This window comes from Lepidothrix coronata, unplaced genomic scaffold (genome assembly GCF_001604755.1).
Source record: "Lepidothrix coronata isolate B3197 unplaced genomic scaffold, Lepidothrix_coronata-1.0 Scaffold125, whole genome shotgun sequence".
In the NCBI taxonomy this organism is placed as follows: Eukaryota; Metazoa; Chordata; class Aves; order Passeriformes; family Pipridae; genus Lepidothrix; species Lepidothrix coronata.
The window spans coordinates 333,040-357,722 of NW_016690305.1; the positions used below are offsets into that span (position 1 = coordinate 333,040).

The 24,683-nt window shown below is 54.5% G+C and overlaps 3 protein-coding genes across 3 annotated transcripts; 2 read left to right on the plus strand and 1 right to left on the minus strand.

The window, feature by feature from the left end:
• Nucleotides 1-792: 792 nt before the first annotated feature.
• On the plus strand, nt 793-4,310 carry KLHL30 (kelch like family member 30). Its single transcript, XM_017826275.1, has 7 exons — nt 793-1,666; nt 1,748-1,916; nt 2,109-2,195; nt 2,417-2,572; nt 2,667-2,855; nt 3,417-3,562; nt 3,880-4,310. The coding sequence occupies exons 1-7, from the start codon at nt 893-895 to the stop codon at nt 4,129-4,131; spliced, it is 1,773 nt and encodes a 590-aa protein (XP_017681764.1). The 5' UTR covers nt 793-892; the 3' UTR covers nt 4,132-4,310.
• Nucleotides 4,311-5,542: 1,232 nt separating this feature from the next.
• Nucleotides 5,543-7,071, plus strand: ERFE (erythroferrone). Its single transcript, XM_017826283.1, has 5 exons — nt 5,543-5,795; nt 5,889-5,997; nt 6,070-6,160; nt 6,272-6,350; nt 6,671-7,071. Exons 2-5 carry the CDS (start codon nt 5,904-5,906, stop codon nt 6,767-6,769), a joined length of 363 nt encoding a protein of 120 aa, XP_017681772.1. The 5' UTR covers nt 5,543-5,795; nt 5,889-5,903; the 3' UTR covers nt 6,770-7,071.
• A 3,070-nt stretch (nt 7,072-10,141) lies between these two features.
• ILKAP (ILK associated serine/threonine phosphatase) lies at nt 10,142-22,036 on the minus strand. The gene is made up of 12 exons (XM_017826276.1): nt 21,935-22,036; nt 21,299-21,364; nt 20,812-20,868; nt 19,644-19,769; nt 18,658-18,784; nt 17,606-17,712; nt 17,030-17,123; nt 15,202-15,289; nt 13,854-13,975; nt 12,000-12,119; nt 10,597-10,678; nt 10,142-10,407 (listed from the first exon to the last, which is right to left on the minus strand). The coding sequence occupies exons 1-12, from the start codon at nt 21,975-21,977 to the stop codon at nt 10,267-10,269; spliced, it is 1,173 nt and encodes a 390-aa protein (XP_017681765.1). The 5' UTR covers nt 21,978-22,036; the 3' UTR covers nt 10,142-10,266.
• Nucleotides 22,037-24,683: the final 2,647 nt, after the last annotated feature.

A 24,683-nucleotide genomic window follows, 5' to 3' on the forward strand; every position in this document is an offset into this window, starting at 1 on the left:
TGGCTGCCCACGGAGTGCCCAGGCTGCGCCACACACTGCACCTGAAAGCCAAACCTCACAAGCTTTCTGTCCCGGGAAACAGGGCTGATGTCCCCTGGTCAGCCTCGGCCAGGCATTACTGGCTTGCCCCCCCCAAACCCGATACAAATGAGGATTCCTCGCAGGGAAAAGGTGCCAGCACAGAAAGCCCTGGCTGCCCACGGAGTGTCCAGGCTGCGCCACACATTTACACCGGCACCGGCACTCCCGGCCGGGGGAACGAGGAGGGGCATCGCGGGGACCCCCGCCTACAGACAGGGCGGAGGGGGCTGCTGTGGGAGCGGGTACCGCCAGGCACGGTGCCCAGCCGACCCCCGCACGAGGGGGAGACTTTACTAAAGGCAGCAACGCCGCGGGGCGACGGGGATGGGCGGTGGCGACGGCTCTGCCCGTGCGGTGCCTTTAAGAGCAGGGGGCAGTGTCCAGGTGCTGCCTAAAAATAGCATGTGGCCCCCTGTCCCGGCTAATCCCGTGTCGCGCGGCGCGTCCCTGCCCAGCGCCGGGACGGTGACCACTTCCCTCCCGCGGGCCGGCCGGGGCTGTGGAGCGCTGGTGAGAGCGGGAGCGACTGCGCCGGGGGGACCTCAACCCGGCCACAAATCACCCCCAAAAGGCCGGTCGCAGCCCCAGCAGGGCAGCTGCGGCCTGGGGAGGAGAAACCATGGCCTGGGAGTGGGGGCGCTGCGGGGAGCACTTCTGCCACCACTGCTGATCGTGACTCGGGCGCTGGGAAAGCGAGGGGGGTGCCGGGGCAGGGGGAAAGGGAGACACTATCGCCTTTTCCTGGCAGGGAAATCCTCGCCTCACTCTGCTCGGGTGCTGCCTGCCAGGCCCAGCGGCCATCCTCAGCACCATGGTGAGGAATGTGGACGACTTTGACTTCTGCCTGCCTTCACACGCCCAGGGCGTGCTGGAGGGGCTGCAGCAGCTGCGCACCAACCCTAAACTGGCCGATGTGACACTGGTGGTGGGTGGGCAGGAGTTCCCTTGCCACCGTGGCGTCCTGGCCCTCTGCAGCCATTACTTCTATGCCATGTTCTCTGGAGACTTTGCCGAGAGCATCGCGGCGCGGGTGGAGCTGAAGGAGGTAGATCCCAGTGCACTGGAGATGCTGCTCAACTTCGCCTACACAGGGAAGGTCACCATCAACCAGGGCAACGTGGAGGGGCTGATGCGGACCTCCAGCCAGCTCCACTTCCCTGCTATCCAGAAGGTCTGCAGCCGCTACCTCCGGCAGCAGATGGACGCCACCAACTGCCTAGGTATCTGTGAGTTCGGTGAGAGCCACGGCTGCCCTGAGGTCTCCTCCAAGGCTTGGTCTTTCTTGCAGGAGAACTTTGAAGCCGTCTCTCTGCAGGAGGAGTTCCTCCAGCTCTCCAAGGAGAGGTTGGCCACCTACCTCTCCAATGACCAGCTGCAGGTGCAGGAGGAACGTAGCCTGGTCGAGGCTGTGCTTCGCTGGGTACGCCACGACCCGGGGCCCCGAGCTCAGTTCCTACCCGAGCTGCTGGAGCTGACCCACCTGGTCTCGCTGCCTGACCAGTACCTGCAGAACCTACTTGCCACTGAGCCCCTTGTGCGTGACTCAGATGCCATCAAGGCCCTCGTCGCCCGATCCTGCACCATGGTGGGTATCCCCTGCCCCCAAATCCCACTTCCTGAGCCTGGAGGGAGGAGCCTGACTGTTCTGCTCTGGCCTCTTCATCAGGGGCAGAGCAACACTGGTGCCCCGAAGAACGCCCCAGCCCCACCACAGAAGCTGGAGGAGGTGCTGGTGGTGGTTGGCGGCCGCGTGCTGGAGGATGGTGAAGATGAGGGGAGGGAGCTGGAGGTGCCAGCTGCCTCCAGGAACTTTGCCTTCTACAACCCCAAAAGTAGTAAGTGCCCACCTCCCCCTTCACTCTCCCCCGTGTTATTTAACCCTCTGTCTACCCCAAAACCACCTCTTGCCAAACTAGTGTCAGTTTGGAGGGGCATTGGTTGAGGTGGGAGATGGGGTTGAAACTGGGGTGGCTTAAGAAGTGCCATTGCTGGCTGGGAGGTCATTGCTTGATTCTGCTGGGTTTCAGAGCGATGGATGGCTCTGCCCGACTTCCCTGATTACAACAAATGGGGCTTTTCCCTGGTGACTCTGAACAACGATGTGTATGTCACAGGTAGGTTCTAGGGCTGCTGGTGCAGGGTGGGCATCTTCAAGAAACAGGGATGGATGGTAGAGGACAAACATGAGCACGAGGCACTAGCATGAGGCCCGAGGCTCCTCTCTGAGCAAAGTCCTCTTCTTACTCCCTGCTTTGGCTAATCTGGATGCTGGCAAGAGATGCCCAGGGACAGCTGCACTCAGAGACAGTGGCCCATCTGACCCATCTCTCCCCAGGCGGCTCCCGGGGGTCCCAGAATGATACGTGGTCAACGACCCAGGCATGGTGCTTCTGCCCCAGGGACGGCCTCTGGAAGCCCATCGCTTCCATGCTGAGAGCCCGGACAAACCACACCAGTGCTGTCCTCAATGGTGAGATCTACGTCATTGGGGGTAAGGCTGCAAAGACCCTCTGGGTGCTGCTAGGGTGGGGGTTCATGGGTGCCCCAGAGCAGCGGGGTGGCTGCAGTGTCCCATCACCCTGCAGGGACGACGGTGGACGTGGTGGAGGTGGAGCGCTATGACCCCTACAACAAGAGCTGGTGTGCCATCAGCCCAGCCCTCAAGTACGTGAGCAATTTTGCAGCCGCCAGCTGCTCGGGCAAGCTCTACCTGGTGGGCTCCTGTGCCGTCAAGTACAATGCGCTCACCCTGCAGTGCTACAACCCTGTCCAAGGTGAGAGTGGGCCCTGCCACCACAACCCACCAGCACTGTCCTGGGGAGGGTGGTGAGGGGGGGTCACCCCAGGCAGTTGACCCCCTATGCTTTCAGGTGTGGTCCTGTGGCATGCGGGCAGGTGCTAACAGGGCGCAGTGATGGCTGCGGCACAGGGAACACGGCTCCAGCAGGAGCACGGCTGCCGGCAGCACAGACCTGAGTCAGACATCTGACACAGCCTGGACCCGAGCTTTAGTGGAGTGGGATCTCTGGGGCATAGGGGTGGGGGAGGCTGCCTGCCTTAGGAAGAGACTAACCCCTGTGACAATGCCACCTCCTTGGGTAGCCTCTCCCCCATCCCACAGCACCACTACAAATCATGTCCCCATTCCCTCTATTTTTTATGCAAGACCCTCGCCTGGGGTGGGGACTGTGGGTGCAGGTCTGCCTGGCTACTCTGCCTCCTCCCTTTCAAATTCCCCCTGAAATAGCCATGGGCTCAGCGATGCTTTTTTCAGTCACTGGCAGCTGCATCGAGAGGCAAGGGTGGGACGTGCTGCTAATGCCTGCTCCTTGCAGATTTGTGGAGTGTGATCACATCCCCCTTCATCCCCAAGTACCTCTCGGCCCCACGCTGTGCCACCCTGCGCGGGCTCATCTACCTTATTGGGGACAACACCAAGAAGGTCTACGTGTACAACCCGGAGGCCAACATCTGGCAGAAGGTTGTGGGATGTGGGGCCAGGCAAAATCACCCTCCCAGGGAGGTGGGGAAGGTGTTCTCACCTGCTCCCCCTGGGTGCCAGCACCCCTTCTCCCTCCTGCCCACTCATCCCTTGGCTCTATTAACTCCTGCGGAGCTGAGGATGCCCCAGTCCTTCTTCCCCTGCTCCCCCATCCCTCCTGCACTAGGCACCAGGGCCCCCAAACCTCACAGAGAGGATGGGGCAGGGAGACACATCTGGTGGATAGATGTCCTCTGCAGTGGGAGTGGGAGGTCACCAAGGAGTCCCTGCACATCTCACCCTGCCCCTCAACACAGGTGCAGCTCCTGCATGTGCTCCATGAGAACGGTGGGATGGTGGCACTGGGCGACCGTCTCTTTGTCACTGGTGGCCACTGGAAGGGCATGGATGGGGACTACCGGGTAGAAATGGAGGTGTATGACTGCGCCAAGGATCTCTGGACACGGGAGGGCTCCCTGCCCTGCCTCTGGCTCTTCCACAGCTCCTCCTCCATCTTCATGGACACCTCCAAGTGGACAGAGGCTTTCCAGAGTGACCATGGGTGGTAGGAGAGCCCGTCACCCTATGCGGCCACGCTCCCCTCTCGCGTCTCCCTGTGGCCTGTTCAGCCCCGTGAGGGGGGATGGAAAGCCCTCTGCCAGGCTGGCTGGGGCAGCATGAGTGTGTTTCCCCACCACTGCAGGGAAAAGGCTTTTCCTTATAAACACGCTTTGGCTAATGCTCTCTTCTTTTGGCTTGTGGTTTGTTTTTTTGGTTGGTCGATTTTTTTTTTTAACTACCTTTCCCCCCTCCAAAACTCTAAAGCTTTTAGGGTATTACATGGCCTCCCAAAGTGTGGTCCATCCCATCAAAGTCAGATGTTGCTGCTCGGGGGTCACGGCCTCTTTCCCCATTCCACTGACATCCAGCATGGAAAAACCCAAGTGGGACCAGAGGAATCTCTTGCCCAACACCCAAAGCTCTCCAGCCCCTCTCTGGCTTAGATTTAAGTGTCAGACTCGCCCCAGTGCTCTGTGGTACAGAATGACAGGAGATAAGCCACATTTTGGATGCTTTGTGTCCTCAGGTGGCCGAGCGGCCTGTGGCAGGGTGCATAATCCTGGTTTCTCTCCTGTGAGACACAGCATGCGCCCCAGGGAAGCGATCTGCGCTCATGGCGAAGCAGCCAGCACCCGGGCGCCTCCCTGCTCCTGGTGCGGTGACTGCTGCCCCAGCCCCGTCTCTGCTGGCACCGGTGGTAGAGGGATGGGCGAGCACAAAGCGACGCTTCCCTGTCGGCCTGTCCCAGCCAGCACGGCTGGACGGCTTAGCTGTCCCGCCTTCGGTTGTTCGCTATTTTAGAAACGTTAAACATGCCCAGGGCGGGGTGGGCACCTCCCACTTTAGGAGCCCCGCGCTGCTCCCCACGGCCACGCGGGGTTTTAAACGCGAGGGGGTCCCCGCGCCCCGAGGGCAAAGCCCGGCAGTGGGGCGGGTCCGAGGCGGGGTCGGGACCGCCCTCCCGGTAGCGGCGGCGGCGGGATGCGGCTGTCGGAGCTGTGCCTGGCGCTCCTCTGTGCCGCCGGCGCCGGCACCGAACCCCCGCGGGCAGCTCGGGAGCGGCCGCCGGGCCTGGGAGCAGCTGCGGGATGGGCGGCGGCGGCGACGGGACGCGGAGGGCCGGGGGCGGCCGGCGTGGACCCCCGGCAGGCGTGGATGCTGCTGGCCGGGAGCCCCGGGCGGGGAAGCGGCGGTCGGGCCCGTGGCGGGCCGGGGGCGGACACGGCACCGGCGGGCGGCCGCTCTCCGGGAAAACCGCCCCCGGAGCAGGGCAGTGTGCCAGGGGCTGTCCCGGACCCCCCCGCCGCCTCCCCCGCCGTGCCCGTGGAGCTCCTGAGGGAGCTGCAGATCCTGCTCAGAGGTACCGGGGCGCGGGTCGGAGGCCAGGGCGGGAGCGGAGGGGGGACAGCGACCCGAGACACAGTAGGGCTGGGCAGAGACTGGAAAAGTGGAGGTTCTTTCCTAACGCCGAACCCCGGTGGGGTTTGGGTCAGGAATAGCAAAGGAGCAGGCAAAGGTGCAGAGGGCAGCCTGGGAAGGGCATAAGGAAGAGGAAGAACGCAGCCCCCAGGCCGGGGCCCATCATCGCGTGAACGCAGCCTTCCACTGCCGAACGCGAGAAGACATCTCCGTGGAGCAGAGAACACGACAGGAGCTGCAGCTGTTCTACATCGTTAGTGCCCAGCCTGCCCCTCTTCCCTGTCTGCAGGGACATCTGCCCAGGCACAGGGGCTCCTTCTCTAACTCCAGCCATTCCCTGTCCCAGCCTGAGAGGGAGGAGATGTTTCACCGTGGCCTAGGGCTGAACCTGACCAGTGGGCAGTACACAGCCCCCATCGCAGGGTACTACACCTTCACCACCACGCTGCACGTCGGTGAGCCCTTGGGCAGCCCCACGGCCCTGGCAGGGTGGTCTGGGATGGCTCTCACCCCCGGCTCTGTCCCAGTGCACAGGGAGCCGCCGAAGAAGAGGCAGGGGTGCCGGGGGACGCGCCTGCGCGTGCTGATCTGTGTGCAATCCCGCTGCCAGCACAACAGGTATGGCAGGGAACAGCAAGGGACTCTGGGCCAGGGAGAGGGGAAGGAGTCCAGCATCCCTGGGAAAGGAGGGGGTATGCTCTCCCCAGGACCACCCTCTGTCTTCTGCAGAAATTTGGAGACTTCGTCCCGGCTGGAGAGCAGGGGTGACCTGTTCACCATCTCTGTCACCGGAGTCCTTTACCTGCAGGTTAGTGGTGTCAGCACCACTGGGGACAGTACTGGGCAGGAAGGTGCCTTCTGTGGCCCCAGCTCAGGGCTGGGCATCAAGTCTGCTTCTCCAAGCCCCAAGGACACTCAGGGTAGAGCTCTGCTGCTGCACTGTAGCACAGATCATGGCTGGACTGCCCTAAAGCCTTGCGGTGTTCTTTTCCCAGAAGGAAGGGTGTGGGCACCTCCACCTCTCAGCTGCTGCGCACAGGGGAGAGATCTCTCCTTGGCTCTGTCAGGTCGTGCCTGGTGCCCGAGGGAGGTGTCCCAGCCCTGCTAATAAGCCCTCTCTCCCCCCAGGCTGGGCAGTACGCCTCTGTTTTTGTGGAGAACGCTGCAGACTCTCCCCTCACTGTTCGAAGGGGCTCTGATTTCAGCGCCGTTCTGCTGGGGGTGTGAAGAGGCACCAGGCAGGGCACTGAACTTGTGCCAGGAGCAGCCAGACCCTTCCCTTTGCCAGCCACAATCACATCTCCCCTGCTCAGCACCGAGCCCAGGGAAGACCATTTGCTCTTGCAGGAATTGCAGTCTGGTCTGATACTGCTCGTGCTGCAGAACCAGCTGAGGATGAACAAAAGATCATGGAGAAGATGATAATAAAACAGCCTGACAAGGACCTAAAGGCATTCACTTTTAACTTAAGGCTAGGCCTGGAAATTTATCTTGGAAAATGCTGCTGACAGTGGCAGATGTCAGATGGTTGCCTTCTCCTCAGGGCTCAGCTCCCACCATGCTTGGAACAAAGCCCCCCACCTCCATTTTTGCCCTCAGTGGACCTCCCTCCCCTGCCCAATGTCTTAGCAGCCCAAACCAGATTATGGATCACTTTAGCTGCCCTGGAGTGTATGAGCAGTGAATGTTTGCTGGCAGAAGCAAACATCCTGCACACTAATCATTAAAGCAATGCCCCAATAACGCGGCACATCCGATTAAAGCAAATTCTTGTGCCACGGCTTTCCACGCCAGGCGTTCCCTGCCCATGGCACGGGGCCCAGGCTGTGGGCAGCACAGATACGCTCTTTGCTCCGGCTCTGATAGCTGCCTGAGCTGAAGATGGGCACAGGGCTACGTGACCGAGCAAGGGCTGCGGGAGGAGGACCCGGGCGCTCGATTTCTTAGTAGCACTTAGTACTGGGCAAGTTGTGCCAGCAACACCTCAAGATAGCCTGAGCTGCACCCAAGCCCCACCTTCCCCCAGGGATCCACGCACACAGGCAGGAGGAGGCACCTTCTCCGTGTGGAACCTTGCTCAGGAGGGCTTTTCTGGCCCTGCCTGCTCTTCTCCACAGGCTGCATCTCCTTGAGGAGCCTCCTGAAGTAGCTGTTGCAGCAATTTGTGGGTAACAGTGTTTGGACCGGGGGAGGAGGGCTCCGGCTGTACAGTCTGAATGCTGACTTCTCCCTCAGGGCAAAGACAACTTCTACCTGAAAGCAAAGCTGTGCTTCTCCCACAGCTGATCTGGTGGGCAGCAGCCTCCTGGCAGGGATGAGGCCCCTGCAGCTCCTGCCCAGCTGAGGAGGTTGGCCCTGGCATCACCTCCCAGTCCCCATGCATGATAAGCCAAGGGAGCCTCACTCTGATCAGCTGCCTCTCTTCCTACTACACACACCTGAAAAGGTACAAAAGGATCCACTGTTCAAGAATGGGGCTTGCCCAGCTGTAAGCTGTCCTGTGCCTGTGAGGTATCAGGAGCCCAGTGCACTCAAACACAAAACTGAAAGAGCTGATTAATTTGGAGGTACTAGAGAGGTAATTTAAGTGTTGGGAGGGGACAGAAGCTCAGTTAGCTCCAAGGGAGAAGAACTGTATGCAGAGCACTTGCACATGGGCCACCCTGAAGGGTGATCTTGGGAGCTCTCCTCTGTAGCAGGATGCTGCTTGAGCACTGAGCCAAGGCGAGTGCATTTTCAGGAAACCTCCTGCAGACCCCACCCTACCAGGAAATTCAAGCAAGTAATTTTTTACTTCCACTAAAGCTGGGGCTGAACCTGCCTTTCTAACTGTCTGGCTACTCCCAACCATGGTGAGACCTGGTCCACAGCACTTTCTTTTCCCCTTTGCCCTGAAAAATGGACATTTTACAGGAATTATTATTAACCATAACAACCACTGTTGTACCACAGTGCTGCATATTCTGATCCTAACTGGAGCTGTGCTTTCTGAATTCTTCCTAAAGGGAAGGAAAGAAGCGTTTTAAGAGGAGGGAGAGGAAGGAAAGACAGTCAGAGAAGAACAAGCTGACATTCCTCTCACCAGCTCACACTGGAATGCAGAGGGGCCTCCTGGAGGGAGCCACAGAACTGGGAGCATGGCTCAGCTCTCACAGCATGGCCAGAGCCCTCCCCAGTGCACGAGGTGGAAAAAGGGAGAGGTGAGAAAGGAGGGCAAGTTGCTCTTCTGAGATCTGCCATCAGGGTTTCTTCTGCTACACAGTCTGAAGTAATTCTGTGCTACTCTGTCTGGGCTCTCCAAATTTGGCTTTTGTGAGAAGCAGCAGCAGACTGTGTTGCTAACAAAGGGATCTCAGCTCATCCTGCAGTGCAACCTTATATCAAAGTACACAGGAATGGCTGGGAGCAGAACAAGCTGGCAGAGGGCAAGCACTACCCAAAGCCTGCACCAGACACCCAGTTCCTTCCTCAGTCCTCTGCAGGAGATGTGGAGAGTTAGTGTGAGCCAGGCTATGTCAACCAACTAGTGCTGGAGCAGAAATCCACAAAAGATGGTCAACCCACCTGTCCAAACAACAGGACAGCTTTTGTGTGCTCCACTAAACAGACAGCCCAGGATCTGGGACCATCTCCCAAAGTTCTGGGAATACAGATAACAGAAACGAGTCTTGGAAGCCTCACAGCCCTGTCCAGGGCTATGCACAAAATGGCAAATACCACTGCATCAACCTGCCCACCTCCCTGGGACTGCAACTGCCTCCTCAGAGCAAGGAGGTTGTGCAAGTAACCCCCACGGAGACCCCTTGGCTCACCTCCCTCCCTGCCCCGGTTCACCCACGGCATGGGAGAGCTACATAATCAGAAATTTAAGTGCTTTGGTCCAATCCATTTAGCTTTCATTCTGTCATTTGGTCTTAAGCCAAATTTTCTCTGGAAAACAGCACACTGTCTTGCAGCAACAGCTGGTAGAGGCACTGGGTCAGGATCAGATACTGGACATTTATTAGCAACAAGTACCTAAAACCTGAGATGCAGGCTCTGTGCTTGTCTGTGCTACCTGAGGAGCAGGCCTGTAGCTCAGCTGCCTGGCAGGTCTATTTGCTGAAAACACTTTTCCCAAAAAATATCACGAGCAAACTCCAGCCACGTTTTCCATATCAGCATTGGGGTAAAACTCTCAAAACGTTCTGCAAGCAGAGGGCAGGTACATTGCTGCTCTGCAAGCAGTGTTTGTGTCCCTCAGCTGCAGGCAACCTCACAGCCCAGCTTGAGAGTCAAAAGATTTCCTTCCCAGCACAAAGAGGACAGCTCACACCACAGCCCAAGCTGGTGGCTACAGTACCAACAGTATAGTCTGCCCAGGAGCTCCCACAGAGCCCTAAGAATTCAGGACTCTCCCAGAACCTTGCTCAAGGAAATGGACAGCAGAACTGCCCCGTTTCAAACAGCTGGCAGAGCTCATGCTCCCAGATGCCTCTTGCTAACACCCCTGCCAAAAGGGTTCACTGTGGTTGCCAAGACATTCACAGGGGGCTGACAGGAGCTGTCTGCATAGGCTGACCCACATTGGCAGCCACTTAGCAATCCTTGCTAGCTAAGTGAGCTAAGACTATTAGAAAAAAACCCAACTTTATTTACACTGAAGAGCAGGACCCTCCCTCCCTCGGCCACATATGCACACGGACAGACCTCTCCCTCTCCTCACATGCGCCGCAGCTCATCCCTCAGTGCTCTATCCGGACCACCATGACCGTGACGTTGTCGGCCGAGCCTCGCTGCACTGCCTTGCTGGCCAGTCTGTTACACGCAGCTTCGTATCGAGCGTCTGCTTCTAGCTTCCCTTCTCTCATCTGGATGTTCTTATCCTGTTCAGACAAGGAAACATGACACTGACTGCCCCCAGCAAAGGCAGGTACAAGCAAATTGTATTTTCCAAGCTTGGGGAAGCAAATCAAACACAGGCAATGTCAGGAATAAGGGAGGATACGCTGGTAGAAGTCTGTGTGATGCCCCCTGCACTGCCAAACCCAGCCCCCATGTTGCATTCTCCTCACCTCCAGGCAGGACACAATGAAGTTCACAGCTTCTTCTGGTGTAAAGACTTTAAAGAGGCCATCACATGCTATCAGAATGAACCTGGAAATCAAGTGGAGATAGGTTCGAAGGCTGAATCTTTGCTCCCCGGCTACAGCAAAATCCCTCCAATTTATTTTATGAACATCCACACTCCAATGCAAAGGAAAGATACCATAAAGCTTATGTGAAAATCCTTCAGAACCTACTATTCATGGAGCTGAGGGAATTCAAAATACAGGGCAAAGAGCCAGGTAATGAATGCGTGACCTAGATCAGGACACCCTGGCAGTCCTACCAACACCAGCAGGATCACATCCAACACCCTGCTAGAAAGCTCCATTGTTTCTCTAAGAACTGCTTCTTTCCTTTGAGTCCCTTTCATTCACATATTTTCCCTGTGAAGCCACTAATGCAAGGAAACAGAAAAACACAGCTTAATCCTTTGTGTGCATCGCTTTAAAGCCTTTACATTTCTACACTTCTGAGGTATGTGATAATTTAAATACATAAATTCAAAAGAAAAGCAAGCAGCAGAACTGTGATGGGAAAACTGACAAAAAGTATTGCCACGGGCTGCATAAGGTTGAAGGGATACAAAGTCCAAGGCAAGGACAGCATCCTAGGAGGGATCCTAGGATGGGGGAGACAGCCCACTGTGCACTACTCCCTGCCTGCACATGGAACTGTATTAACCAGGAGCCATAACTAGAAACACCAGACAAGGAAAACTACAACCAACCCACAGAGGTGGTCAGCCTGCACACAACTCTGAAGACATCATTTCAGAGCCTGATACTCAGGGTATCTTTAGAAATATTTTAGTGGATCCCTTGATATGGAACTCTAATCCCAGAAAAAGCAGCAGTACTGGGTTACACTCTCACCTCTGAGAGGCTGTAGGGCCATAGTGACACAAATGCTCACTGCAATTGTCACTGCCAATCATACTGTGGAAAAGTACCTCAAATCTTCAGATACCAGAGCCGAATGTGATGGTATTTATGGGCACTACAGCTGCTAGAAACAACTCTTGGACAGGATGGACTTTTGAGAACTCAAGCATTAACCAACTGCTCGAACACTGCTGCGTGAACTTAGAGCACAAAGAACATCTAAGGCTCATGTATGCTAGTGACTGCTATGAGGCTGGTTCCTTCAACAGGAGCCTTCACAGTATCTTGGCAGAGCAGCAGCATTATCCCACTGTACTGATAAGGAACACGAGCAGAGAGACATCAGCAGTAAGAGCATCCTCTAATTCTGGGGATCAGTCTGAAGTGCCTTGGCCCCAACAGCAGAGCAAACAGGGTTGTGCAGCTTGTGGTAGTTGTGCTGAGCAGAGCTGGGACTCAGCCAACCCCCAGTGCATGGGCAGCTTTACCTGTCGTTGTGTGTGAGTTGGCAGCGTTTGATATCTGGCACAGAGATAACACCGCAGCGTTTGTACTGGCCGTCCCCAATGGAGCGGGAAACCTCCAGCACTCCCAGGACTCTTCCGTCCCTGCACAGGGAAAGAAAACACTGAAAGCCCTCCCCACACGTGTATTTTGCTGCACTGCCTGATGGGGACACTTCATGGTGCATTCAGCTGCCTCATACAGATAGTGACCCACTTCCCCAGCAAGTTTGAATCTTCCCTTCAAACTCTCCTTCCCTTTCTGCATGTTTGTGTGAAGCTCTGGGAAACGAGTGATGAGGTGGAAATGAAGTCAGGAGACTTCAAGGCTGTTTTCTGTCTCTCTGTTTTAACTCAAGTCCTGCTTAGCCTAGAAAGCAGAGTTATATGTGAGCTGAACTCCCAGAGGCATAGGTTTGAATACAGAGATTACTTTTTGGCAAGATATCTAGTGAACTGCACTTCTGTAGAAGCACAGAGTGACAGAGGCAAGAGCAGATTTGAGACAGCAGCCCCCCCTGTGCCCTGCCTATCAGGACACCAAACCCTACAGACTGGCTTGGCTGTGGGCAGTTCTCAGGAGTGAAAACCATGGCATGTTCTCCTGATCACTTGGCCTCTAGCATCAACCACTTCTGTGAAACCCAAGTTACAATCCTCCTTAGGAATCAGGCCTGGTTTGCTAAACTTTTTTAATTAACCCAAGTTGCCAATAGAAACAGCTTCCCACACTTCACCTTTCCAACAACCTAGCATCTTCTCCCCAAAAAGGCTCTTCTGTGCCCTCTGGGAATACACAAGCTCATTCACCTCATAGTCCAAGCAGCCCCGCTTGAGATAAAAGTAAGAAGCAAGGCACGTCACAGAGAAGAGATCTGATGCTCACACATTTTGTGACTTATCTCTTGGGTCCAAAATATTGAACTACAAGCAGTGGGAGAGGCTCCCAGGCAGTCAGGGACCAGTTCTGAAAAAAGCTAACAGACACTAGGCCATCTCTTTGCTGTGTGCAAAGATAGATCAGTGCTAAGCATAAGCAGCAGCGTGTGCTCTCCAGAGATAAGGGGAATAAAGTGCTCTAGACACAGCAGCATGACAGAATTGAGCCCACCCCTCCCCACCCCAGGGGGCATCCTGCCTCCACAGGCAGGACAATACTTCACCTGCACTGAATCCTCTCTTTGTAAGGATGCCATTAAATCAAGAAACAGCCTTCAAAGAGGGGAGAGAACCTAGCCAGGGAAATCAGACATGGCTGCTGTGTTTGGCAACAGCTCCCCAAAGAGCCCAAACTCCTATTTGCACAGGAACATTAGGGTTCTCACTCCAGAAACCTCCGTCCTACTGTAGACAGCCTCAGGGCATCAGCTAACCTCAGGGGAGCAACACCAACTGACATCCAGGGCTTCTCATGCCCTCCATCCCCCCTCTCACAGGACAAGCTGAGAGCAGTCATGCTGCAGGCAAGGCAATGACTTCTGTTCAGCATCACAGTGTGCAGAAAGCAGTAACTTCTTCAGCAATCCAGTCCAGGTCTGTAGGTCCAAGTCTGTAGGTGAAGCTTAAGCATGTCCATGCTGGTATCCCACTGCCAGGCTTTCACAGGGGTCTTGCCTTGGCCATCATAAGCCTCTGGAAAACCAGCCCCCATCAAGCTACTCCAACCACCAAGTCCTTACACACCTCAGGCACCACTGTGCCTCCCACAGGCAGCAACAAATTCTCTCCAGGCTCTCACTAGCATGCATACTGGGCTCAGGAAACTGCCACAACCCAGTGCTCAGGCCTAGCATTAGGCCAGGGTTTAGTTTTGCTCACTTACACCCTTCAGGCACTTACCTGACATTGCCCCCAGCTTTCTGTATCCGCATACGTTCCTCATATTGGGTGGGATTGTGCTCTTTACTGAGGCTTAAGGCTGTGTGTTTCTGACTCTCTTCATTGTAACGACACAGAATCGCCTGTGCTGACAAAAGACCATCATAAGTAAACAACAATACAACGTCAGCAACAACAACTGGAGAGAAAGCCCCAAGTTGTAGTGAATGGGGCTACACTGGGTTAGTGGTGTTCCTCAGGGTTCAGTCCACCATGGGAGGTGCTGTTCAGTACTTCCATCAGTGATCTCAATGCAAGAGTAGAACGTACCACTAGCAAGTTTGCTGATGACAAACTGGGAGTGCTGTTGACTCTGGAGAGACAACAGGCTTTGCAGAGGGATCTGGATAGATCCAGACCAGGTAGCTGTCAGTGGCATGAAATTTAACAAGTCCAAGTGCCAGATTTTGTGCCCAAGACCAAGTGACGCTGAGCACAAGTATACGCTGGGAAAGGAACAGCTGGGAAGCAGCCCTGCAGAAAGGATCTGGGGATGCTGGTTGGCAGCAGCTCAGTAGGAACCAGTGGTAGCCAGGAGGGCAAAAGGCATCCTGGGGGCATCTCACATGGCACAACCAGCAGGGCAGGAGAGGGGATGGTCCCACTGTGCTCAGCACTAGTGTGGCCTCACCTGGAGCCCTGTGTGCCAGGGTGGGCCCCATCAGTAAAGATGATGTGAAGGTACTTGAATGTATCCAGAGAAGGACAACCATGCTGGTGCCAGGGCTGGAAGATGTGTCCTGGGAGGAGGCTGAGGGCTCTGGGTTTGTCTGGTTTGGACAGAAGGAGGCTGAGGGGCGACCTCATCACTCTCTGCAGCCTCCTGAGGAGGGGACGTGGAGAGGGAGGTGCTGATCTGATGGGAACGGCTCAAAGCTGTGCCAGGGGAGGTTCAGACTGGACAATAAAGAGCAAATAATCAAATACTGCAACAGGCTTCCTGGAGAGGTGGTTGATGCCCCCAGGCTGTCAGTGTTCCAGAGGCATCTGGACAATGCTGTAACTTTAGGACAGCCCTGAACTGGTCAGGCAGTGGATCAGATGACTGTCCACTTCCAACTGAAATATGCTATTCTAGATACTGTGAGATATTTAGCACCACTAAGAGAGAGCTTCTACACACAGTTGTTTTACACTATGGGAGACAACACAGAAGTATCCTGTACCCACTCAAAACAAGATGCTTTGTAGGAACAGCTGGGGAGCTCATGGCAACTGGGACATCCCACACAAATACCTCATCCTTAAGGGCAAATAAAGCTCTGTATGGAACAAAGATGCCAGCAGTGGGCTTCTCCATTCTGCTTACCCGGCTGTCCCCGAGGTTGGCTATGTAGAGGACATTGTCAACAGCTAAGACACAAGTAGCTGTGGAGCCATCCTTCCAAGCTGGCTTCCTGAAGGGAACAAAAATAAGATAAATAAGGGGGAATAAAGCTTCTTGAAGAAGTTAGTCACAGAGTGCTCCTGGGGACTCAAGGAAGAGTGCCAACACGCAGCAGTCAGGCAGCACAAGCCCCCAGCAGCTGCCTGCAAGCAGGGTGGTAAACAGCAAACTGGACAAGGACAGCAGAACTGCACAGAGCACTGACTTCTGAGTGCACAGCCAATGCCCAGGTGCTGTAAATACTGCCAGACACAGCACCCACCCCAACCCTTCCTCACACTCAGCTCCCAAAAAACCTCATCTGTGAGCAGAACAGGCTCAGCTCTGATGACTGCCCAGGACCTATAGCACCACAAGCAAACAAGCACCCCATGCTCCTCCTTGGGAGGCTCCTTCTTTGCAGCAAAAGGAAGGCACAGTCAGCCCTGCAGCAGAGCTGCCTTCTTTTTTGCTTACATTTGCCTTCCTTTTTTAACAGTACCTCTGCCCCCCCACCTCACCTCAACAGCAACACCACTCACTCAGTTGCTCTCCTGGTATTTCACTTGCTGTAGTTAAGCTTTTATCTCTAGAGCTCTAGGTAAAATGAGAAGCATTTCTTAGATTACAGCTGCCAGACTAGTCTTCCCCACAAAGAAGCCCAGCCATGATGCCACTCTTCACTGAAATCAGCTTTGGGAGACTGATTTCCAGATATATTTTATCCAGTTTCTCCTAATTTGAAGGTGTGAATGAAGAATGAAGAGGATTCATTTAATCATCAATACAACTATCACTAGTGATCCTTTGTAGTGCCTTTGCCACAAGTCACGTTTCTGACCAGAGGCTGGTTTGGGAATGATGCTATTGTAACAGACTCAAGGAAGCTTCCTTTTGCCTGGTCAAACTTGCTGTTCTGATTAGGCTTAAGAGACCGAGCCAGTCTGCAATTTACTTTAAACTGAAAGTTTTCATGGAATCTCGGAATCAAATGGATCAACAGCCTCTCCATCAGTGATAGAGGTATCACTATGAAATAACAGTAGTAAAAAAGCCCAAACAAACAAAAAACCTGCAAATGTGGATAGGATTGGTAACAAAGTGACTGTATTTTAAATACAATCTACATCTTCCCTAGTCCACACAATTGGTGTGTCAGTTCAGGGCAGACTGAGAGGTCAGGGTGCCTGGCACTGCACACCCAGCAGTGAGGCAGGCTGGCATTTACCCCACAGAGGGACATTCTTCATCAACATCCCTGTTTTCAAAAGAGTTCAAGAAAGCAAGACAAACTTACATTGGGAGAGCTAGGTCTTTCAATACAGTGCATTAAAAGCCACCTCAGAGATGTGCTCCAGCCTGGCAAACAAAGCTCTAAAGAAAGCTGCGCTCAGTGGCCTCTAAGATCCCATCTTAGGCAAGTCAACTGGGACAAGTCAATTTAGCAACATGGCAAGTCTTTAAAAAGAAGGCAAACAAGATGCCCTGGTAAGGACAGAGGTGGACATATTTTGCTTCCTTCCTTCACCATGAATGTGTATTTTAGTCTAAGGGGTCCTACAGACCACTTACCACAGAGTAAGACCAGAACATGCCGTGATCTAATTCTAGCAAGCACTCAGCTGGCAGAGTCACAGCCTGACACAATGGAGCTGTGTGGAGTTTTGCCAAAGCACAGACACGACTCAAGGTTTCCTCTGCCCTGCTCATAACTCAGACCTTGGAGATGCGCGCTAAGAAATACAAACGCACAGAAAGCATTTGCACTTACTGGCTGGATGCCTGTTTTAGAAACTCTTCATCTGTGTGTTTGAAGGCGTCCAAAAGGCATCTCTTCACAGTTTTCTCCACACTGACCACCTCACCTGCCAGACAGAGAAAACAGCAACTAAGCTCCAACCAAAACCTATCTGACCTATCCCAGTCCATCCCTTTGCTCATCCAACACTCAGTGGACCTCAGTGCATCTCTCAGACCCTGTGCAGAGCAGCTGGGGCGCATCCTGGGCTCACCCTACCAGAAATCTGTGCAGTAGCATGTACGGAGAGTTTATGACATGAACCTCTCCACCAGAGGAGTATTTTCACACGTGAAATGGCACTGCTAAAACTGGCAACAGCACATCTCACGCTCACTTAGCAGTTCACAATGGGCTACTTGCACCCTTGTGCCAAAAAGGCTTCTAGCCCTCTTCCCTGAGAGGTAGTGCAGTGTTGCAAGCCCACTGGGAACGAGGGATGGGAAATATAGAACTACACCCAAACACATCAGTTTCCCTACCCACTGCCACAATGTGGCACCTCAAAAAGGGATGGTTGTCCTACAGCCCTTATTCCACTCCTCTCACCTTTAGGAAATTTCTTAATCAGGTTTTGGTGCAGATTCTGTGCTGCAAATTTTGAGGCTCGGACTCCCCCATGGCCATCAAAAACAGCGAAATATGAGACACGGGTGCTGTGAGGAAACAAAAAGTAGCAGAAAGAGGCTAAGAAAGGCCATTAGCCAGAGGGTGGGATTGAGTACATTCCTCTCCATAACATTCCCCTGTGTCAGCCAGATCAAACAAAGCCTGCTCTCCAAGGCGCAAATGTAGCAGGTCTGAGTTCACATTTACATGGTTTACATGTTCTAGCACTGAGCTGAGAACTTGCTTGTAATTTTCCACTCCGCAAAAAAATGAAGGGCAGAAGAGCATATAGATCACAACTTGGCATAAAAGCAGTGAAACATTTCACCTCAAGGACACTGCAACTCCCCAGCACTACAGACATCTACAGTCTAACCAATCCTACAGTACCTGCCTAAACTTGTTCCACCTACGCTACAGACAAGAAACTCAGAACCCTCAGCACACAGAGCTCTTGAGACAGTATTTGTTCAGAAGCTAAGTCCAATATCAGGGTGATGTTTGAGAACATCCCTTTAAATACACACACTCCCATTTAAACACACTTAGATGTGCTACTTTGGAGATTTAAACTTTTCAAATGAGAGACTTCTGACATCCACCTTCTCTTCTTCCAGCATTCTCCATTGCCACAGTTTGAGCTTTACACATTTATAAGCCCCCAGGCAAGGCCTGATTACTTATAATGTATTTGTTATAATACATTATACTTATAATATATATATTTCTTATGTATATATAATATAAATAATATATATACTTACAATATGTACATTACTATAATGTATTTGTTTACACTAGCCCTGTGGATCGCCTGGCAACACAGCCAGCGATGATTCATCGCAGGTCTCCCAGTAACAAACCACACACCACAACACAGGCAGGGCAAGTGCCTGCTCAAAGCATAAAGGATCATCTCATGGGCTTAGCTGAAGCAAGCTGGAGCACCCTCACCCCCATGATGGCTGTTCTGCCAGTTGGGGCCCACTTACATTTGGGAGGGCAGAGGCCGGCATTCCTCGGTGATATCGTTTAAGATGACATGTGCATCCTGCATGTCTTCTCTCTCACCTTTTCTCTCTGCCACGTAACCCTTCAGTCCAAGAACGTCCACTGATCCTAAAGGAGGACAAAGCAGACACGTGCACGCAAATCAAACTCCTCCGTCTCCTCAGCTAAGGCTAAAAAATCAGGACATTCTCAGCTTTCAGAACCCTGTGCTGGCACTGCAGTCCTCATAGTGCAAAACCAAATCTGGCATTTTATTTTGTAACATGGGTTTTTACATGCCCCCAAGGTCAGCAGCTCTAAAAGCAGCTAATTTTGGAAGGCAGCTGCAGCCAAGCAGGACTGCTGGGCATCGGACAGACCTCTTACCAAACAGGGGTGGGGGACAGGGTGGGCAGGAGAAGCATGTGGCACTGAACCTGCAGATTAAGTAGAACACCCTCTTTAAAGAGGGTGCTAAGGACAGGAAATCCAGGTCTGCTGTTCCTAGAACATGTCCTTTCCTTTGTGCGCTGGAACACATCTTACTCCCAAAGCCACAACACAGCACACAGGCACTTAAATCAAAGGCCCTGTATGAATCAAGCCTCTCTCTCCCTCTCTGGCTTCCTTAGCAGTCAGTAGGGAGATTTGTGGATGTGGCAAAAGAAACTGGTGTGGCTCTAGCCTTCCAGAGGTTCCACACCCAATCCCCCTCTCGGCAGCACAGGCACTTATCCTGCCAGTGCTGAGGTGCCTGCTGCTCAGCTTCTCCTACTTCAGCAGGGATGGTAGGGAGGCCCAGGCGAAGAAGGCAGAGAGTGCCAGGAAGCTTGAGCAGCTTCCACAGAGCCCTGCAGCAGTTTGTTCCCTATGAGAGACTGAAAGGGCAAGCGGACTGAAGAACCAAAGCTTAGCTTTGTTCTGGACTTACTCAGCCCAACGCTAAAAGTACAAATTGAGTACATTCGTTTTCAAATTGTCTGAAAACCTTTACAAACTTTCTTTTCCACAAGTTCTTCCCTGCCATTCTTCTCTTCATCCTCCTCCAAGGACTTTCTCTTCTGCCCTTTCTCTTGGCTCCCTGCTGATGAGACTTGCTCAGTAGCACTGGAGGCTGAAAGAAAGCAAAAATGCAGGTGGATGAAGCGTTCCAGCTCTGTTTTACTTGCATAAATTCAGCAGCAAGTCCTTTTATACCAAAGCACGCTCAGGGGTGCAGGCTCACACACTTACACAGCATTAAGTGCCCAGAACAAGAACCCTAACCAACCACAAGTGCACACACAGAGCTTCCCTCAGTGTGTACAACCCAGGGCACACATTGCTGCCCAACCCAGGGAGTGCTGATTTTACCACTTCACGCTGTGTGAGTCCACCTCAGACACAGGACAGCTGTGTTTATCTGGCAGACTCTTTGATTCTCCCCAACAACTCACAGGTTGTTTTTTTTCTTAGCCACCAGCCTTTTTTTGCGGTTAATTGCTCAGGAAGTTAACAATACAGGTTGGAATACTTCTAATTTATTTATTATTGTTATTATTTTTCGCTATAAACTCTGCCCACAACAATGCAAAGAAACATTTTATTACTCTGAATGTGCATATTTGTTAGGTGGTTCAAAAGACAGGTTACAAATTAAAGCTAGCAAGCGAAACCTGATTCCCATGATGTCAGAACTCTGGCCTTTTCTTTCTGAAGATTTAGTCTCACACAGTATAGTGAATTAGCTCGCCTCTTCCCAGATGAAAGCAAACACATGGCTGCATGCAGAAAGCCTTGACAGAGCAGTAGTCTGGGTTTGAAGCCATTTTCAGCAAGGAACAAGGAGGCAGCCTGTGCCCACAGCAGAAATGTAGCCAGGGCAATGGCAGCACCAGGGCACACACGTACCTTCCCTCCCAAAACAGGGAGTTTTCAGACAGACAATGGGGGGTCCCCAAAGGACAGGGATGTACTTCTGGAAACAGGCCTAACTTTACTTTTTCAGAGCCAGAATCCTGATTTAAACAACTGGGGCACAAACAGATTGCCACGACCAGTGTCAGCTGACCCGGACACCAGGTTAACTTGCTGTGTGTCCAACACAACAGGCTGCATCGTGGGCTTTCCTGAGAAGGGTGGCTCAGCAGAGGCTGGTGAGTGACACAGCTCCTTACCTGGGTCACCACTGCTGGCTGGTGGGAGATCATCAAAGAGCAAAGAGCCTCCTTTTCCTGGAGCACAAGAAAAAGGCAAAAAGAACTAAATACCTTTGTCTCTTCGAGGGAACAATGCTCCATATATGTCCCTCCTGAAGTACACAAATTATGTCAGTTTACCAAAGCGAGCCAAACTTCTACTTGTCTCACTGGATGGTCAGGCAAACCTAGGCCTGATATTTAACAAAAGTGATATTTAACAAATATAAGCATTTGTTTCAGGGAACGTTTCTATGAAACGTTTTACAGAATACGTGTGGAACATCTATAACACCCCGGTTTTAAAACCATACAGGATGCAGCTGGTCTGCACACCAGTACTGATAACCCCACTATCTTAAGCCTGTTTGACAAACAACAGGGTTTACACAGGTTTCATCTCAAAGAGATGCTGGTGCAGAAAACATGGAAAGCCAAAGTAATGGTAGGAACAGAGCACCCATACCTGAGTCAGCACTGCTGGACGGCGGGAGATCCTCAAAGAGCAGAGGCCCTTTCTGGACATCTTTCCCTGCAAGGCACCAGGGCAGAGTCAGGATCCATTGCAGGCGCTTTGGGGGTGGTTTTTGGAAGGACTGCCCCCCCCCCAGCGAGCACAGGTGGGGTAAACCAGGAGAGCCTTGGGTTCCTTTTTCTCATCTCAAACTTTGACAGCTGCTACACAAGGAAAACAAGCTTAGCCTGGGGCTAAGATGAACTTTTGTCTAGAAAACAGCCTTTTTTTTTTTGTTTTTTTTTTTTTTTTTTTTGCTAGCAATCCACTGAGCTCATCTTAACGCTCGTCAGCAGCACAGGGAAGGGAAAGGCTCCAACACGGTCTAAACCGCAGGGGACCGAGTTCCAAGTGAAAAGAAAACCACCAAAAAACCTCAAACCCTGCAATTTCTCCAGTGATATTTAACCCACCCCCTCACCCTCCCCTTCGCCCCTCAGGCTCCCTGCAGGAGTCCCGTTACCCAGGGCCGACCTGCAGCAGGCCCGGCGGGGCCCGCGGCCTGTCAGGCCGTGCCCAGGCGCGGCCACGGGCCGGGCCCGGGCAAGGCCGGAGGGCGGCGCGGCCCCGCGCGGGTCGCGGCCTCACCCGCGGCGCCGCCGGGCTCGGGCAGGTCCCCGAACAGATCCATCGCCGCCGCTCCCGCCGCCGCCAAAGCCCCGCGGCGCCGATCGGCGCCCGCTCCGGCGCCGGAAGTGGGCGCGCGGCGCGGCGGGGCGGGAGCGGAAGGGACGTCACGGGCCCCGCCCACGGGGCGCAGCGCGGGGGCCGCCTTGGCCGGTCGCAAGCGGGGCCGAGCCGCCGGTCAGAGCTGCCGTGCTGCCGGTCGGTGCCGCCGGTCGGTGCCGCCGGTCAGAGCTGCCGTGCTGCCGGTCGGTGCCGCCGGTTGGTGCCGCCGGTCGATGCTCCGGCCCGCCCTCCGCCCCGGCCCGGCCCGGCCCCGGCCCGGCCCCCCTCCCCCCCCCCCCCCCCCCCCCCCCCCCCGCCGGCCGCAGTGAGGAGCCTCAGCCGCACGGGATTTGCGTTAAATGCCACATTTATTTCAGAACCGAACAAGCCTCACGTGCGCACGGACGGCCGGGACCCGCGGTACCGCCACCCCCACCGCCCACCCCGGCGGGAATCGCAGGGCGAGCAGTGCGGCCTCCCTCCCTCCCTCCTACTCCTCAGGCCCGGCCTGCCCGCCGGTGCCCGCCTTCCGTGCCACCGCTGCCCTGTGGAGTTTCCTTTCCGGTGGGGCTCCCAGTCGTGCCTAAACCTCCGTTTTGTGTTCCTTGTCCCGGGGCGGTGGTGGTGGAGGGGATGGGTGCCAGGGTCCTGACCAGGAGCGCGGTGCTGGCCAGAGTGCGGCTGGTAAGACGGCAGGGGTGGCCCTTGTGCCGGGGACAGGCGCGGCAGCATCTGGCGGGCAGCCCTTTCTTCTTTGGCCCCGACCCCCAGCCGAGCCGTCTGCTCTGCAGGTTTGCTGGCCTCAGGCACGGTTCGGCTCTGGCTAGAGGAAGCCCTTCCCCTGGCTGCATCTCGCCTGTGGCACAGGCAGCACGGCCTGGCCCTGGCCAGTGAACCTGTGTCTGGTCCCTGACAGACACAGGTCCTGTCTCTGCCAGAAGCTGCCTCCACGCTGGAAGAGCCTCCCCTTGCCCCTCAGGCACCCACTGTTGCCATCCTTAGCCCCTTACATTGAAATTTAGGATGGTACCAACTAGTCCTTGTCCAGGGCATGGGAGCCAGGATGTCACAGCCTGGAGCCCTGCATTGCCCCAGCCCAGCCTCTCTGTGCCTCTGGGCTGGCACCTCTTCCTCCATAAAGGGCATGAGTTGGCCTCCAGGTCTCTAAAATGGATCACAGGGAGGAAAACAGCCCAGTTTGATGGGGAGCGTGTCCTGGGTGGGAGAGCAGGGCTGAGAGGAGCAGCCCCACTGCAGCTTTGGGCTGTAGCAATGGGGTGAGATGCCCAAGGAGCTGTGGTGAGGCCAGGCAGAACTAGCATGTGCTCAAGAAGAATCCCCAAGCCCTTTCTGCGATGCGAAACCCAGGCTAAAGGGCGCCTGACATGCAGTGAGGGGGCCCGTGCAAGCCTCAGCCCGCCTGCGACGTCCCTACCTGTCCGTGCCCCCCACAACACAAGTGTAACGAGAAGACAGCAGCACGTCCAACACACGCACACACACACACACACCCACACACACACACCCCACAGACAGCGCAGGGAGTGCGGCAGAGCCAGGGCGCAGCCGTGCTGGACGAGGGACAGCAAAGCCGGAGGGGTGCCTGGGAGATGCTCTCCTTCCTGCCTGGAGCTGTGCTGGACCACTGGCCACTCGGGAAGCCCTGAATGAAAACATCTACCCATGGGTGAGAGGCAGGAGAAGGAGGAGAGGGAGAGCTGCTGCTGGAGGAGGTGGGAAGCAGTGATGGCTGGAGAAGGTCTTTTCAGCAAAGACACCTCTGACACGGGAAGCCCCCCGATTAACGTGCTGATGGAGGCAGGGTGAGAGGAGGTGGGTGTTCGCTTCTGCAGCAGAGGAAGAGGAGTGAGAAAACACAGATACAACAGAAAAAAGAAGCCCCACCCCGACACACCCAGGCCAGCCCCTCCCCTGCCCCTTTGGCCTGCTTTGAGCCTGTCGTCCTGTTGGGAGGAGAAGGGATGTGCAAGCCCTTTTGGGGAAGGGCAACGAGGATCCTGTTGGTTGGGATGGTCATTCCTAGCCCCAGCTCCTGGAGAATTTTCCCATTCCACCTGAACCTTCACACTCCCTGCAGGGATGGGACCCTTGGCATCCTGCCCTAAGAGTGGGAAATCCCTTTGGACAAGACACCTGGGCTGGGATAGTGGAGGTGGCCCACGTTCTTTTGGTTGGAAAGGGTAGCCCAGCACAGGGTGGCAGGCAGAGCCATTCCCAGAGCTCTCCTCTTCCCTCTGGTAGGACCAAGCTTGAAAGTGCGGTGACCCATCTGCATGGATGTGGGTGCCTTGGCCAGCTGAGACAGCAGGCTCCTCCCTTCCAGAGGTAGATGGGCGGGTAGGAATTGCCTTCTTTGGGTGGGCTGTCCAGCCACCACTCGGAGGAGAAGTTGTTTAAGCTGCAGGGGAGGGCAAAGCAGATGGCTGGGGAAGGGCAGGGAGCAAGGGCAAGAGCTCCACTGCCACTGGGCACAAGCCAGGGATGTACTGGGGAAGGCATCTCCCCGGCTCACCACCAAGGCTCTCCCTTGTCTGGGGGAGGCATTGGCCAGGGACCAGGACTCAATTTATGGGATTTTTTTGTGATGTAAATAGAAATAAATACTTTATAAATATAATCTTAGAGTACTGACACCTGATCTTAGTCT